Here is a 17,851-nt window from a genome sequence, read left to right on the forward strand (position 1 = left end):
GATTAAAAAAAAATGTGTATGCCACTTTGTAGTTGGATATTATTCCATGAGGACTATGAATGTTTACCGGCTGTTTGGGTTTGCCTTAGAGTAAAACTAGCCTTAATATTTCAGGCCTCTAATTCTACAGACACATTTGCTTCTGCTCCTTCTTCCTATTTAGCCAGGTAGCTTTAACAGAACATAAAAATGGCAAGAGAGATAAATAGAGCATGCTAGGCTAATTTCAACCTAACTGACCTATTTTTAGGATGTGAAGCCTCAATATATAACACAAATCCATATGTTTGTGAGGAAACTGTTTCTTGACATTGTATTCAAATCCATATTGAGTGGTTTAAACCAGTGGTTCTCAAACTTTGTGGATCATGCCCCTCTTCCACACACATGTACATGTACTGGTAAAAGAAAAATCCAACATGCCACTGGCTTCTCTGTATGTCACTACTGTAGTGTTTGCTTCTTTTGCATGAACCAGCCACCGATCAATCATGATAACAGCAAACATAACACTGCAAATAATAGTTTACCAGTTGTGTCCAACGCTTATTAATGTGCTGATAAATGACAGACTTTGATCAATAATATGTAAGCTCCAGTAAGATGCACAGCGCCATCTGAAAACTTTTACATACCAGGAGGTGTCAGCAGTAAAACTTGACTTAAGATCATATATATAGGTTAATATGTGCGCAGCAATTAAAACCTTCTCACGCCCCCCCCCCCCCCCCAGATACATTCTGTGCCCTCTGTGAGAGGCGTGCCCCTCAATTTCAGAACCACTGGTTTAAACTATACATTTTCTGAAAAGACTGCAATTTGAAACGTACACATTGGTACAGGTACTGTCAGCAGATGCCTGTAAAATTGAAATGTTTTCCCCTCCTTCACTTTTCAAGGAGATCATTATGAAAATTATATTGTAATTTAGTAAAAGATGCTAAAATGTATTACAAAGGAGCTTTATGGAGAAAAGGAATTGCTTTTAGAGGTCAACAGGTCAAATAATAATGTGGTTTAAGAAACACTTCAAATAAATCAGATACAATATTATGTTCCATTTTAAGTACAAAATGTAACCATTACCATATGGGTATTTACCTCAAAACCTGAATCCTGAATATTGTATTCCAAAGCTGCTCGTTGAGCCTGACGCAGTCATGCGTTCACAGTAGGGATGTCATGGTATAAAATCATTGTACCATGGTATAATGTCATTTTTTTGTAATCCGTTTTTAAATGGCTTTTTAAAGAAGTACACTCAAGTCAAGTCATTTTTTTAAAAGAAAATAACTTTAATTTAAAGCTTTAAAACAAATACAACACACTGGTAGTACAGTTCTATCAGGCACTAGGCTCAGCAAAATAATGCTGCTTTTTATTTCAAATTACTGTGGAGAAACACCAAAATATTAACATTTTCAGGGCTCAGTCTGGAAAGATAGGGGGTAAGGATGTGACCACTGCAACGGAATACCCTCTTTATCTTTATCAGTTTGGACGGCATCCTATTAGTCAGGAGAAACAAAGTGTTACCTAGTAATAGCCGATGGAGTGCGTTTTAAGACATGCAGTGCCTGCCCACTGTTCTCTCAGCATCTAGGGAACAGCAGGTGCTCTTACTGCCTGGGGCCAGACCACACCAAGGAGGCACGGGCTAATTGCAGCTTCTGTGAGTTTTTTATCCCTTTTTCCAAGCGCACGCTTGAGAAACAGCTATCCTGCAGCTCTAAGGAGCACTGTGCATCCCTTACTCCTGCTCAGCAGTCTTCCTCATCACCCTCTCTTAGAGAGATGGCTGCGTCCTCACATCATGGCTCTGTGTTAAGGGAGAGCGGACAATGCACCCGGGAAAGTAGCCCAGGCAGGAAATTGTCCTCACAGTCTTCCTCATGCTCCTCAAGCTGCCATGGGGCTGTGAGCACAGATTGGCCATAGGAGGACATATTGTCCATCGTCGCCTCTAAGGAGGTGGGCGAACAGGAGCTGGCATTCCCGTCTGAGTCTGACAGCACGCCCCCTGCGGTTAATAGCTTATACAGTTAATCAAGAGGGCCACTGCAATCTTGTAAATGCCCTGGCCCTACAGCAGGGGAAACAAGGCAGTTGATTTTTGACGATGAGCCTACCGCCTCTCCCATATCCACCCCAGTTCACCTGGATTTTCTCTTTGAGAACCAGTCTTTCTGGGACCATCCGGCAATAGCTCCTGCTGTTTTCCGGTCGATGGACGCCCTATATAGGGTGCATGATGCAGAGAAGATGGGCCTGGCCCATTTTCCGCCAGTTGAGGCTTCCATTGCTGCCTTGGTCCAGGCACCTAATTTAGCACTCCTATTCAAGGATGCTGCCTGCCCTAACAAGCAGCGCCGGGTCTCTGAGGTGATCCTCAAGAGAGCATATTCAGCCAGTGCGTTCGCTGCACGGCTAGGGAACTACAACATCATTCTGGTAGCCTACCAGCTTAATTTGCTGCGGGCCCTCTCTGAGAACCATAGGCCCTCACCACAACAGTTGGATGAGCTGTGCCTAGTTAACACAAACCTGCGCCGTGTGTCCAAGGTCAACAGACAAGTAGGTAGAAGCCTTGCTGTGCTGGTAGCTGCACATAGTCAGCTTTGGCTTTCCCAGGCACACGTGCCTGACCACTGTTGGATTACTCCAGGGCATACCTTTGGTCCTGTGGTAGATGAGATTCTGCAGCGCTCTCACTGCGCATGGGAATCCATTAACCCTTTGTGGACTGTGAATTCTAACTTTAGAGCATGTATCAGACCAAATATCTATTACAGTATACAGTATGATACATTTCAAAAAAGATGTTGCTCTGCAGATTACTAAATAAATAATTATTTCATTCTATGATCAAGTATACCCACACTGACCTAGTTTGAATGTGACAAAAAAGTTAACAAATTTGAAATGTCCTCATAAGTGTAATTTACTGATCTCCTACTTAAAATATGTAAAGTTACCAGTGGTAGCCTGTGGCAAAGTGGTTTGCAGTGCGCAGGTGTAGTGTAGTGATGTGATTATGAAACAGAAGACAGACAACAAAGTTGACTATCCAAACAGGTTTTATTTTTATAATCCTGGTCTGGTGACCACAAAGAATAATCCCAGGCAATACACAGCAATGTGTATTGCACTGTTCCAAAACAACGGGTTGCAGTCCCGAAATAGTAAGACCGTTTGTAAATAATAAACACAGTAGAACACAAAGAAAGACACACATGTTCACAAGTCCAGAGTGAGAGCTATAGTGCTCGTGGTGTAATACAATTTATCCATGTAAAATGGTGCAGTGTTGTCCGGGTTTAGTGCTGGCCTTTAGCGACAGCTCCGGATCGTGTTAGCCATCTAATAATAACAAACAAGTAGATGTTTAGACAACAAAACGAACAAAACACTCACAGTAATTCACAGTACTCCTTCTGATTCAGCTTAACCATAAACAAAGGAACAGATCACCTTGCTATGTCCCCTTATATACCGTCAGTCACGAGTGCAACCGTTTCTCCTCCAATCTAAGGTTGCCACATTGCTTCCCTTCCGGGAGCGAAGACTCGGTGTACCGTAGCTCTGCCCCCTTTCTAGGTGGCTAACTTTCACCTAACCCTGGGAATGAATGTTCCCTTTACACAGCACCCTCACAGGTCGGGAGGGAGATTTATAACCAAGATTCATTCTTTCGCTGTCACATAGCCACACACCGCAGGAACCAGAATATTTTTTTTTATATCATGTATGGTCTTGCTTTTATGCAAAATAGTTTGACAGGTTCATGTTTTTACCTTTTTGAGAAGCGTTTGGCAGGGTTTTAGCTTATTATGTGAGTTAATGTATATATCCATTTAAAACATAGAGTGTGTTACCTTTTTGAAAAGCTGAGTGTCTGTAGAACCTGGACATACCAAGGGTTACACTCTGACATGTCTGTCTTTTTTTTATTGCTTTGGAAATATTTTTAATTCATAACAAATATCGTCTGTATACGTATGTACATACATATGTTAGAATATGAATAATGTCTGAGCAACAGCAAACATAAAAAAACAGTTTTCAACAACTTTTGTTTCAGAAAAATACTTAAAGTGCACTTTGTCCATAAAATATTTAAACAACAACACCTTTTCAATATAAATACATAAATAAATACATACTAAACACTACATTATAATAACTAATTAATAGCTATACAAGTAATATACTACATTGTACCAAATTCATAAATGGCAAAATGAACCAATAATGTAAAAAATAAATAGATAAATAAACAAAGGGTAACACTAACAACAGCAAAGTCTGATGCAATATTGTAAGCGTAACACATTAATCTACACTAAACAATAGTCTATTTATAACCAGGGCTTATTTCACATAACTAACATCTATCGAAAATTAAACAAACAAAACTGGAACGTTCACAGACTCATCTACTTCAGAATCTTCATATCAGTGTGAAGAAGTTCATAATTCAGGGGATATTCTTCTCCTTCTGGCATTCATTCCAGCAACATCTTCTATAAAAAGTATTCTACCAGTAAGTTGATCAGTAAGTGTTCTGGGTCTTGCAAAAAGCAATTTAGAAACCTCTCCGGTAAAGAATTAGGCTTTGATGCCATGGTCTACTGTAATCTCGAGTAAACACTGCAACCATAGATACTGAAATATGCTGCACTGCGTCTTTAGTGAAATACATTTTGATTGGTTTGTCATGCCTGACGTTTGTAACACAGATATTTCACTACAGTAAATGTTTTGTTTGTTTATAAACATTTTGGGCGATTTCGTATGCTGTCAGGTAGAACGCATTGTGGTCGCTGAATCGCTCGGCAGCAAAAAAATAAAATAAAATAAATAAAATATTGATCTTGAACTACAGACCAGACTAACTGCAGTTTGTTTGATTTTCTGAAGTCTGAGAAAGGTTTTTATGCTAATTTGAAAAAAATAACATACTTGTCACAACGCTGTTTGCAATTACATCATCGGACGAATTCGTCTGAAATTATAATGGGTCGTCTGCAAAGGGTTAAGGAGATGGTTTGCCTGCTTCCCAAGTGACTCAAAGACCGACTGCATCTGCTGCCAGAGGGGATGTTCGGGACCGGCCCGCGGCTGCTCGCTGCAGAGGGAAACTTCTGGGCCTGATGGCAACAGCTTCCCAGACCCTTCCATTGGGTCTTCTGCAGGCCTGATTCAACAGGTTTTTCAGCCCATGTTGAACTATGACAGCCTATTAACAGTGTCCCACCACTGTCTAAAGGCACTCTCTTGGTGGTAGCGGTGAGCTGAGCAAAACAAAAAAAAACGAATTGGCGACTACTAACTACAGTTGTGGTTGTGTTTGTCTCTGTCACAAAATTTCTGCAACTTCGTTATGACTTTCACTGTCACTATCAGTAACCTCATTATGATCAGAGTAAGTTTCATCACTGTCTAGGTCTGGCGCATTTTCGTGTCTAGAGTCGTCTTCCGATAACTCTTGACAGTACTGCAAGACTCTGGTAGTTCTAGTGTTAATGCACTCATTTGGAGGCTTTCCATCCACCTCCTTTCCAGACTGACAGAGAGTGACAGCTCCATACACTCTGCCCAGTGCGGGCCCTGGCATACTACGTTGACAGGACAAAAAGTTGGAGGCAGTCCGAACAATTTTTTGTCTGCTATGGGGCTAAATCCCATGGTCAAGCCCTGTCTAAACAGCAGCTGTTGAAATGGATAGCAGACACAGTCAGGACTGCCTATGAGTTGGCCAACTTGCCCCCTCCAGAAAAGCTCACTGCCCATTCTACCAGGGGCATGGCAACTTCGTGGCCTTTATTCCAGGGTGCATCTGTCAGAGACATTTGCAATACAGTGGTGTGGGCTACTCCCCATATCTGCACTAGGTTCTACAGACTGAATGTAGTGGATCTTCATAAGGCTGAGGCGACAACTATTGATAGTCAAGCCTGTGCATTGTTTTTGTGTAAAGGGTTTAAACAAAGAAAAGCTTTTATTTTTTATTAAATTTGGAGTTCGCCATTATTTATTGCATTAAGCGCAGAGCTTCTCTGCTCCCCTCAGGTCTGACTCACTGAATCTGCATGCGATTGAGCTAACATTTTTCCCATTTCCCCGCGCCGCGCCGCGCCCTGTGAGTGTTTACTGATGGGATTGGATCTGTGCAGGAGTTAAGACCGTTGTGCTAGAATTACAAATACTGCATCGACCGAGCTACAATGCCAATTACAATGACAATTATTTTCTAAAGTAAGACGGCAAGAAAGAAAAGTAAAGAAACTAATGTTTGGGATACTCCGGTAACACAACTAATTTGCATGACCATTTAATGAGATGCAGAGGTCGTGCTAGCCTTTACAAGTGTGCATTTATAAAAAGTATACCATCTCAAAATCTGCTATTTTACATATTGTATCAACATAGATAGTTACATTATTTTCCAGTGTAACTATTTCAGATTAACAAAGTTAACATGCAAAGCAGTACACAGTATAATAATGGTAGCAGAAATAAAGACAAGCTTACCATGAAACTTTTCTTCTGAAAATCCCCCATTAACGTAAACAATGTAAAAATCAGTGTTATAGAACATGTACCAATGTCTCTGCAGGTATCTAAAATTTCTTTAAATTTTCCTTTCAGCACCCAAGTCAAAATATTACTTGTGCTCTTTCCAAATTAAAGTCTTAATAATTCTCAAGAGCTTCCATTGAAATTGTCATAAGTTTTAGATGATCCTCACGTAAATGAGAGCATTTGCTGGTCTCCACTCTGTTCTAACTGTGCTGTTATTGTTTGTGTTTTATTAAAATGTCCTGCGTAGTTTTTGTCTTGATTGTTACTCTGACTGGTTATGGATTTAAACTACTTTTTTGGGGGGATTTTGCTTTGACACCCAACTGGTACGAATAAGGTAATATATATATATATATATATATATATATATATATATATATATATATATATATATATATATATATATATATAATTACTACTGTATATGCATAAACTGAAGTAATCAATTTAATATGTGTAATAGTTTTTAAAGCATTATTTGTTACACAGTAATCCACAGCGCCACATCTTTGGTACTCTTCCCCATACGGTATTGGTTACATTTTGTACTTGAAAGGGAATGTTAAGTTATTATCATAACCCTGGTTCCCTGAAATAGAAATGTAACCATTAACCTTCAAGACCGCTGTGTCCATGATTGCAGCGGGCTTCAAGGAAAAATGATGCTGAGATCTGTGAGTGCAGTCTTTTTGTGCCCTCGGGACCCATGACTGTGTCACAGGCTCAAAGAGCAGCTTTGGTATACAATATTCAGGATTTGGGCCTTTAGGAGGTAAATACCCATACGCTAATGCTTACATTTATATTTCAGGGAACCAGGGTTATGATAATAACCTAACATTGTTAATCATTGGGTTGACATCTTAACTGTTTTACATTGTGATTGTATATTCCATTTAGTGAATATCAAAAGGCCAGCATTGGGCCTATTTAATGTATAGGATTTAGGAGCCATGTGGTCTTACACATACTTTAAATCTAAAGCCCTTGATCTCCAAGCCAGGATTATATCACAGGCAGTAAAAAAGTGACGAATCCCACTGTGTGGCTCAGCAGCTGATGCAGCCTCTGACAAGATATCAGTTATGTCTGGGGTCTGTGCAGGATGGGCAGAAAGGCACTGCATCTGGAGATTAGGCTGCAGGCGTATCAGTTTTATTTGGTGTCTTTGTGGGGGGAGCAAAACAGAACAAGCACTCATGCTTTTTTATTGTCAAACCTAAGTGGACGGGTCATGGACAGAGTGGAGCAAGTGGTCCACTTGTGGGACGGAGTGCACCCACTGGAGAAGGAGGGAGTGCAATGCGCCATCACCCAAGAATGGAGGCAAGGACTGTGAAGGAATGGTGTTACAGGCCCAAAACTGCACCGACAGGCTATGCATGCAGAGTGAGTACTGGCTTCCTTTAAACTCCTTGCAGTTCACAAATCCAAAGACTTGAATGGCTGGTCCTTTACTGAGGTGTCCATAGACTGAATAGAATGGCAATATTGCCTGTACTATAGCTTAAAATGACGGCTTCTGGTTGCTTATGTGCAACAATAAACAGCTGTAGAATAAAAGAAGCTTGACAGCCAATAGATCCTGTCTGTAGGCATCATTTTATTTCCATAAGAAATTTGGAATGACTTTGAGTGTAGTGTCCCATGAGGTTTTAAATATAATTACATACATTAATTAGGTTGTAATTGTATAATCTCATGTTAAAAGTATCCTGTATAAAGTTAAGAATACAGTATAACAAAAAAATCTATTAAAAAAAGATGATTTCCTGGATTTCATTTCTGTTTTACTTATTGAACATAAAGTTGTGATTATAACCTTCAACGGCTGAATTATAACCTCAACTGCTGGATTAAAAAAGGCAGGAATAGTTCAAAAGTATGTAAATTTAATATGGTGGGGCACTAATAGCTGCTTCCCAAGGGAATGTGACTTAAACAAGGCCACCTAATGGTTCAGCCAAAAGGTTTAGACATCAGGCCACAGCTACTTATGAGAATCTGACTCAAAAGGGGGACTGTTAACAGGGACCACTTTCAAGGGGTGACTTGTTATAGATAATTTGGTGAATTAAGGTGATATTGCTGGATTTGTGGAAAAAGCTGTTTAACCAGCAGCATATCACATTTACCTACCTAGATAAAACAAGCTAAATATGTCCGAGACGTTTATTAAATCACATGCACATAGAAAGACACATCGTTCAGAGAAATAAAATGGGAGGCGAAGATCAGGTTCTTAGTACAATCCTCTCCATCCCTCTCGTTACAAACCAGTACAATTTGTATTATGTCTCAGTTTATTTGTAAAATGTGTAAGAGTCTGATGTCGAATGCCTTTAACTGTGATTTTCATGTCAATTAGCATCAATCCAAAAATAACCTATTACAGTTTTTACAAAAAATGTGTTTGCTTTATGAGCTTGACATTAGGGACTTAAACAGTACTAAGTTTATTTTAAAACACCAGTACTTTCTCTGTGGGCTTGGCAGGAAAGCACGGTATGACACAACTAGTGCAGAGGCCCAATATGCTACGGAAAACCTTCACTGCACATTTTTCTGGACAACTTAGTTGTTTCTGCTATACACCTGGTCCCCTATCATCAATGAATATTATTATCATTGACTCATCAACCCCCCCATCGCAGATCAAGTGTGCTTAAGCCTTGTTCACACAGCCGCGACCTTAGCAACCCAGTTGGCCATCACGACCGCCACACAGCAGCTCGACTGGGACTTGCAGCTGCCCCTGGTCCTGTTAGCGTATCGCTCGGCTGTGCAGGAGTCTACCAGCTGCACCCCGGCCCTTCTGATGCTAGTATGGGAGCTGCGGACCCGGCAGCATTGCCACCCTGGAGCAACACCATCAGCGGGACCCGTTAGCCCACCAGCTACCTCACCCAGAGCAATCGGATCAAGGCCACTGAGGCCAAGGCGGAGACCCCGCTGTTTCCTGGATTAAAAGAGCCTCTCGGGGCGATGAGGACTTGGGGGGGGTGGTCTAACGGCGAGTCCCGAGGCGGGCTGGTGAGATGGGCGGGGCCGGCGCGCTGGCTGCTTGTTAACAACCCAGAAGAGCTCACCCCGCGGGTTGGGGCGTGGTCAGTCTGTATTTTTCCATGCAGCAAGGTTACCCGTAGTCAGGCTGGGGCCCCGCCCCCGCCCCCGCCCCCGCCCCCGCCCCCGCCCCCGCCCCCGCCCCCTTTCATCTAGAGTGTTCTGATCCCCAGACTGAGGCACCTGAGCTGGGGGATTTCCATACAGCTGTCGTTCTGGAACCTTCCAGCAGGGTGAGGTGTCCGTTCTGGATTGGTTGGAACGGGCATCGCCTCCCTCCAACTCTCCTATAAAAGGAGCTGAGAGCTGGATCCCGGGGTCGGACTGAGAAAAGGAGAACAGTGTGAAGAGAGAAAGAGATAAAGAGAGAAAGAGCTAAAGAGAAGAGAAAGCCGACTTGTAGAAGCGTAAGCTGTGGCTGACAGCAGTTTTGTTAAAGCGATTATTAAGGCTAAAACAAATAAAAAGTTTAGCCTTGAAACCTTGTCTTGCATCCTTCTTGACACCGCCACAATACATTTCTTACTTATCAGGCTTCCCACTTGTGTTAATATGCCTTGTTACTTTGAAAGGTTTATATGCCGATGCGTCCGTCTCAAACACTTGTAATGACTCGCAAGCGATTTATATTTTTGCAACAAAGCCCCTTCTTCAATGAATAATAATTATAATAATAATAATAATAATAATAATAATAATAATAATGTAAGGATAATATTTTGTGTATTTCTTTGTTTCATTCTAGTTTTTCTTTCTTTTAACTCTTACCACTGAACGTTAAACACAAAATATTATTATAAATATTATTTTAGTTTCTGCTTGTAAAATTATAAAGTTAATTTGTGGTATGTTTAATGATCTCATTGCATTATTCAGCTGCCATCATTTGACCTGGGCAGTTTTTTCTTCAGAAGGATACTACTATTTTTTTTTTATTTAATACTTTATTTTAGATACTTTAGAAATTGTAGAGTATTTTTGTTGCTGAACTAGAAAAGCAAAGCAAGTGCAACCATCTCGAGACATATATTGTACTGGGTACATAAAAATCTGTTAAAAACGGTTAAACTTGCTAGCTATTGAGTGAGCTGTTGGTATTTATCCACATAATCAATTAATCAAAGCAACAATAGATAGATTAATCGATTACATTAATAATCGTTTCAAGCAGCACTACAACCTTGGTTCTTCCAATGTAATGCACTGCAGGACTTTGTTCCAACCAGACCCATAATTAAATAATAAAGGGTCTGGGTGGAACAGAGTCCTGCAGTGGAATGGATTGGAAGAGCAAAGGTTGCTACCCCTGCCCTAGTGGGAGGAACCTTGAGCTGGTTAATGTAGTACTGACTCTCTCAGGCTGAAAACCAAAAAATGCTATGTATTTTCTCCTGCTGTTGTAAAGTAGCTAACAAAAATACTTTCTTAATTTCTTTGTAAATCGGTGTTAGTGTCACTCATTGTTAGATGAGTAGTTTACTTAGACAATAGGTACTGTATTGTAATATAGATTTACAAATTACAAATTACAAATATAATATTGGTGCAATCGAAAATTTGTATGTGCCATTCTCCTGTAACACACCACTAATTTTACTGTCTGCAATTATACAATTTTTCTGCAAAGCAGTGGATGATTATCATAACTTCTAGATGACTGTGTATGCTTTTACTTTGTTTTTCTGGGGTGGAGGGTCTAGATGACTGAGTATGCTTTTACTTTGTTTTTCTGGGGCGGAGGGTCTAGATGACTGAATATGCTTACTGTTGATTGTCTAGAGGAGGAGGCTGTTGTGAGGTTTGTTTTATTTCTTAAAAATAATAAGTCAGTCTTCTTCAGGGAATCTTCAATCAAAACAGTTTAATTCAGGAACAAAGCAGATCCAAAAGACAGTACAGAAAGCCATCACATGCAAGCTGTAGGTACAATCTTGAACAGTAGTAAAGGCATAACAGTGAATGTCACTTTTCTAAGCAACGCCCATTTTTGATTGATTTATGATCCTAAGCCCTGCCCCTTTCACACATTTTGATTGATTTATGACCATAAGCACCACCACTATTGGTTGATTTATGACCCTAAGCCCCACACCTTGAGTGATTTATGACCTTTAAGCCCCACCGCCTTTTCCCACACTTTTGAGTGACTTATGGCCCGTATGACCTGCCCTTTTTTCTGACATTAACCAGATATCGTCAAAAGTAGCCCACCCCTGAAAATGGCATCTGTTGTGCCCTAGTTTATAGACTATTACATAGAAAGAAAAAAGAGTTGTGTGTGCATTTCTTTTTTGACCATGTCAAGACTCTCCATAACAATAACTGAGGTTATTGACAAACAAAGTGTTTCATAATCAGTATATTATACACATTATACTGGAAATTAACCCATGATGGTATGATGAAAATGTGCTGGGCCCCTACATTTCACCCGGTTTCCAGGTCGTGGTAGGTATCGGTGTCTTTCCATAATCCATAATAACATAGTAGTTGGTTGATTTTAATATTACAACATACTCTAAAAAAACGATTTAAAGTTGTTTTTGAATCTAATAAATGTTAGCACAGGTTCGAATTGTTAAAGTTTTAGGGTTGTAGGAGCCTACCCATAATGCACCTGGGGAGTGCATAATGGTTGCTATTAATATTACAGAGAACTCTACAAACCTATTAATGTTATTTTAGAAGCAAAAAAAATTACCACTACATTCTTTGGATTAATATGATTATTTTAAGACCAAATAAGACATAATTAGGAATAAGGGTTATCTTTTTATTATTTATTTCTTATCAGACGCCCTTATCCAGGGCGACCTACAATTATTACAAGATATCACATCATTATACAGATATTGCAGTATTTTTTACATACAATTACCCATTTATACAGTTGGGTTTTTACTGGAGCAATCTAAGTAAAGTACCTTGCTCAAGGGTACAGCAGTAGTGTCCCCCACAAGGAATTGAACCCATGACCCTCCAGTCAGGAGTCCAGAGCCCTATCCACTACTCCACACTGCTGCCCTTTATGTTAAAACTGTATAAATGCGGTGGGGTCCATATAGGATAAACCGTTCCACATACGCCAGTCTGTTGGCTGTTTATTAATATTGCAGCGGTCTCTAATTAGTTTCAAAAAAATATTCTACAAAAACCTGTTTAAATTTAATTTCAAAGCGAAAAACCCTAATTGTGTGATATAATAATCAATAGTTTCAATAGGATGCGGCCGCGGTCTGTAAAACGACCCATTGTATGTAACGATGTAATGTCTAGACATGTTAGGGGTAATGAATCGTCCAGCGTACTCAAACTGATTTTAAAATAGAGTCTAACCTATTTAATGTTATTTTAGAAACTAAAAATGTTATTCTTTGGATTAATATGATTATTTTAAGACCATATAACACAATTAGGAGTAAGGGTCCTCTTTTTCTGTTAAAATGCTGGGGGGGTTTCTCAGGACTAGTAAGAAATTATAGAGAAAGAAAGGAAGAGAGTCTGTTTTTTTGACCAAGCAGCAGGGTTATGGGGAATATGGTGAAAATAATCTGTCTTTTGACCAAGAGGAGAGAAGCAGCCTGGAAAAGAAAAGGTAAAATAAAACAGTTTTTTGACTTAGTAAGAGTTTCTTCTTAAATAATAGCTTTAACTACTATCCTTCAGAATAATACATCTTACATAAATGTTTCTTAATCAATATGTAATATTTTACACTATTACACTGAAAATAACTTTATCTAACTGTGAAAAGTCTATTGAGTCTGTTCTTTTTTCGGGGAGGTAGACTTGAGGTGGGCTGTTCACTGTGTAATTATTTTTTTATTATTATTTATTTCTTAGGAGACGCCCTTATCCAGGGCGACTTCCAATTGTTACAAGATATCACATTATTTTTACATACAATTACCCATTTATGCAGTTGGGTTTTTACTGGAGTAATCTAAGTAAAGTACCTTGCTCAAGAGTAATGCATGTACTATTCCAACAATGCTGTTGGCTGATATTCGAATACAGGATCTTTCTATCTACTGTATACAGATTCTCTAATTATTTTCAAATTAAAGTCTAAAACAAAAAATAAATAAATAAAAAATCTTTATGTCTGCTGTTTGTTTGTGTGTAAATTCAATTCTTTAATAATATAATTACAATTATTTTAGTTAAGATGAAAACATTTACAAAGCGATGAAATTAATAAATACACAAACAAATAAATACGTGTTTGTTGTTCAATTATAGTCTATAATTGTAGTCAGTGTTCAGGAGTTTGTTACAAATATTTTAGTTCAGATGTAAGCAGCGACAAACTATGGACGCTTATCTTTAAATTGATTGAATTGAGGTCAAAAATTGTTTTACAATCACAAATAGTCAGACATTATGTAAAAAAATGTTTTTAGTATAGTATTTCTGATTTTACTGGGGAATAGGCAGCTACAAATGTGAATGGTTGTCTTTTTATGATACACTTTATATGATCTAAATTAACATGATATTGCCTGTATGTTATAATGTTCAAGATTTTACTGTATTTGCATTATTTTAACATTATTAACATTATTTAGCATTATTAGATCTTGAAACAAAATGACATACTAAAAATACCTGAAAATCTTATCAAACACCTTTGTGGAAAGAATAATAATTCTCTACAGAAGTTATATGGGCCTCATTTATTATGGAATTGTTTATTTTCTGTCAGACTAAGATTTCTTGCTCTCAAATTATAATAGATATGTTATAAAAGAAGAAAGATTAAACCAAGCATACATTACCTGTAGAATGACTGGGCATTTACAACAGTATGAATGAGAACAACAAAGCATATTGCATAAAGAGGTTACAAAATACCCTTTACATAGAATCATTTCAACCTTCACCACTGTATGTATACAGAAAATCAGCATATTTCTAAACTAGCTGTTTTAAAACAGAAAGCTTTCTGTTAAACGTAACACCACAATCAGCATCTCTCTAAACCAGCTGTTTCACATTCTTAAAGAATACAAACCCCAAAGAATAATATATTTAGAAGCCAGGCGACAAGCATACAAAGAGGCAGTACCCATATACACATGTACTTTATTTTAGGGTTAATAGATTCCTTGTATTGGCTCTTCTGTTTGTGTTTGACATGTCTGTGGCGTCATCATAACTGCGGTGTCGGCACCCCTATTCAGCTGTTCTGGACTTGTTTTGATGCTGCCTGACCCGCAGTTATGCTGACGCCATGCTGGTCTTAAAATAATCCTATTTATCCAAAGAATGTAGTGGTAACATTTTTTAGCTTCTAAAATAACATTAAATATGTTTTTAGAGTTCTCTGTAATATTAATAGCATCCATTATGCAGACCCTGGTGCATTGTGGGTAGGCTCCTAAAAAACCCTAAAACAATTCGAACCTGTGCTAACATTTATTAGATTCAAAAACAACTTTAAATCGTTTTTTTAGAGTATGTTGTAATATTAAAATCAACCATTATGTAGAACCATGTGTATTATGGCAATACACCGATACCTACCACGACTTGGAAACCGGCTGAAATGTAGGGGCCCAGTCCCAGTACATTTTCATCATACCATCACAGGTTAACTTTCAGTGTAATATACTAATGAGGAAACTCTTTCATATGTTTAGGGTCTCTCTGTTTGTCAATAACCCAGGTTATTGTTACTTGAACATGGTCAAAATGGGTTAATTTTTAGTGTAATATGTGTACAATATACTGATTATGAAACACTTCAATATGTTTAGAGACTCTCTGTCAATAACTTTGTTATAGAGGGTCTCGAACATGGTCAAAAAGAATGCACACACAACATTCTTTCTCTTTTTTCTTTCTGTCTTTTTCTTTTCTATGTAATAGTCTATAAACTAGTGCACAACAGATGCTATTTTTAGGGGTGGGCTGTTTTTGACAGATATCCGGTTAATGTCAGAAAAAGGGGTGGGTCATAAATCACTCAAAAGTGTGGGGAAAGGGGGCAGTGCTTAAGGGCCTTAAATCACTCAGAGCATGGGAAAGGGGTGGGGCTTGAGGGCCTTAATTCACTCAGAGCGTGGGGGAAGGGGCGGGGCTTAAGGGCCATAAATCACTCAGAGCGTGTGGAAAGGGGTGGGGCTTGGGGGGGTCATACATCAACCAATAGGGGCGGGACCTGTGTCATAAATCAATCAAAAGGGGCAGGGCTTAGAAAAGTGACATTTGCTGTCATGCCTTTACTACTTTGAACAAACACAGTTTCAGGTCCAAACCTACAGGACTTTTGATGGAAATACATTGAGAGTCGAAATACAAGTCTACAGAGGTTATATACAGAACAAAACCAGCCCCCCTTTCTTGGAGTTGTGCTAGCTGGGCCCATGGACAACACCTTTAGCCTAAATCTTTGTAGATCAGAACCAGCTTCAGCTGGCTTGACTGTGGTTTGCACCTGTGATCAAAATCAGCATTTTAATTAGCAGAGCAACTCATGCATAAAAAGCCAGAGGTCACAACTGCCCTTTGAATCATAAAAGAACCAGTTTGTTATCTTGTCTCTTTTAGACAAGCAGGCACCATTTGCTGGGTGCAAGACTACAGACAGAGAGAGCCTTAATGATTTATTATTATTATTTGTTTATTTAGCAGACACCTTTATCCAAGGCAACTGAGACTAGGGTGTGTGAACTATGCATCAGCTGCAGAGTCACTTACAACTACATCTCACCCGAAAGACGGAGCACAAGGAGGTTAAGTGACTTGCTCAGGGTCACACAATGAGTCAGTGGCTGAGGTGGGATTTGATCCGGGGACCTCCTGGTTACAAACCCTTTTCTTTAACCACTGGACCACACAGCCTCCTAATTTATCCCTCCTTTGCCATTTAAAGACTTTGTAAAACTGTCACAATTAATATAAAACCTTACACACTTAATGGGCATAAGGTGGCAGAATGGTTAACTGAACCACAGACATCACAAGAGTTGGCCCGAAGAACTGAAAAGACTTGATTAAACAGGTCATGGTCAATTTGAGCCCAGTTAATTACAATGTTGTCTTGACATAGAATAACTGCTGCTTTGGTGGAAAAAAAGCCCTGTGATATTCAAAAAAAATGTGCCACTGTATCAAACATGGAGGTCAACGATGTTGGAAAAGCAGCAGTCCAATTCTTGATTCCGATTAGGATAAACATCACAGAGAATATCACAGATGAGAAGGCTAATATGAACTCACTGATTTAATAGACAGGGATATCTTGATTTCACCGTGACAGATACCCGTCCACAATCTATTGTGCAATGGTCAATAACATCAGTCATGAGGAGATGAGGAGATAAATTAAATTAACATCCTTACCTTCTATGATTTGTTTCTTCAGATTAGGTGGAAGGGAGTGTATCCTTGTGGGAGTTATCAGATTTATGTTGTTCCAGGTTGGTTATCTTGTTTTCCAGTTGAAAATTACTGTTATCCATGGTAACATTAGAGTGATGGAGTGGATCTGAAATGTGTTTCAGCAGGGGGATCTGCTAGGGGGAGCCCTGGCAATGCAGGGGCAGTTGGTTGGATCTGGGATCTGTCACGGAACAGAAAAGACTTCTGGCAATGCAGCTTGCCCAGGATCCGCTAGGGGGAGCCCTAGTGCTGCAGAAGCTGCTGCTTGAGCCTGGGTACTGTACTGAGTGACAGAAGACTGTTTTTTGGCGGCATGTAAAATAGGAATCATTCCAGTAGATTTGCACAGTAGCTTGAAGAAATAATCTATGTCTAGATCACCCAGGATTGATACTTAAAGATGATGTAGAGGATTTAAAAGTTTTGAGATGGTCCAATCTTTGAAATGCATCTCCTTTGGAATGTTATTTGATCCAGTTTGAGAGCTTCACGTTGTTGTTAGATGGGAGATGCGAGAGCCAAACCTGCTGCTGGTAAGCGATCTCCTGTGCTGCATTGAACAGAAGTGGAAGGTGAAGCAGAGTAATGTGATCCGGTTGACGGGAGTCTGGAGGTTCCAGGGAGCTTTCAGCTACAAGACTAGCGTGAAGGAGATGGAGACTGGTTGGTTTCAAAATCAGAAAAGGGTCAATCGAAATAGACTGCTCAATCTGAGAAGCAGGAGTAAATGGAGATGCAGAAGTTGTTGGAGATGCAGGAGTGATCTGGACAGTATTCAGAGATCGAGTTAGTTGTAGACATAAGAACATAAGAAAGT

General features: G+C 39.3%; 1 protein-coding gene across 2 annotated transcripts in view; it reads left to right on the forward strand.

Annotated features, from left to right (window-relative positions):
• The window catches only part of LOC117408401 (netrin receptor UNC5C-like), a 379,281-nt gene that overhangs the window by 273,456 nt on the left and 87,974 nt on the right, over positions 1-17,851 (forward strand). For both annotated transcript variants that reach the window (XM_034013361.3, XM_034013362.3), the window contains exon 7: positions 7,810-7,974. In XM_034013361.3, coding sequence (XP_033869252.3) covers positions 7,810-7,974 — 165 coding nt within the window. The remainder of the gene's footprint in view (positions 1-7,809; positions 7,975-17,851) is intronic.

This window comes from Acipenser ruthenus, chromosome 2 (genome assembly GCF_902713425.1).
Source record: "Acipenser ruthenus chromosome 2, fAciRut3.2 maternal haplotype, whole genome shotgun sequence".
Lineage (NCBI taxonomy): Eukaryota > Metazoa > Chordata > Actinopteri > Acipenseriformes > Acipenseridae > Acipenser > Acipenser ruthenus.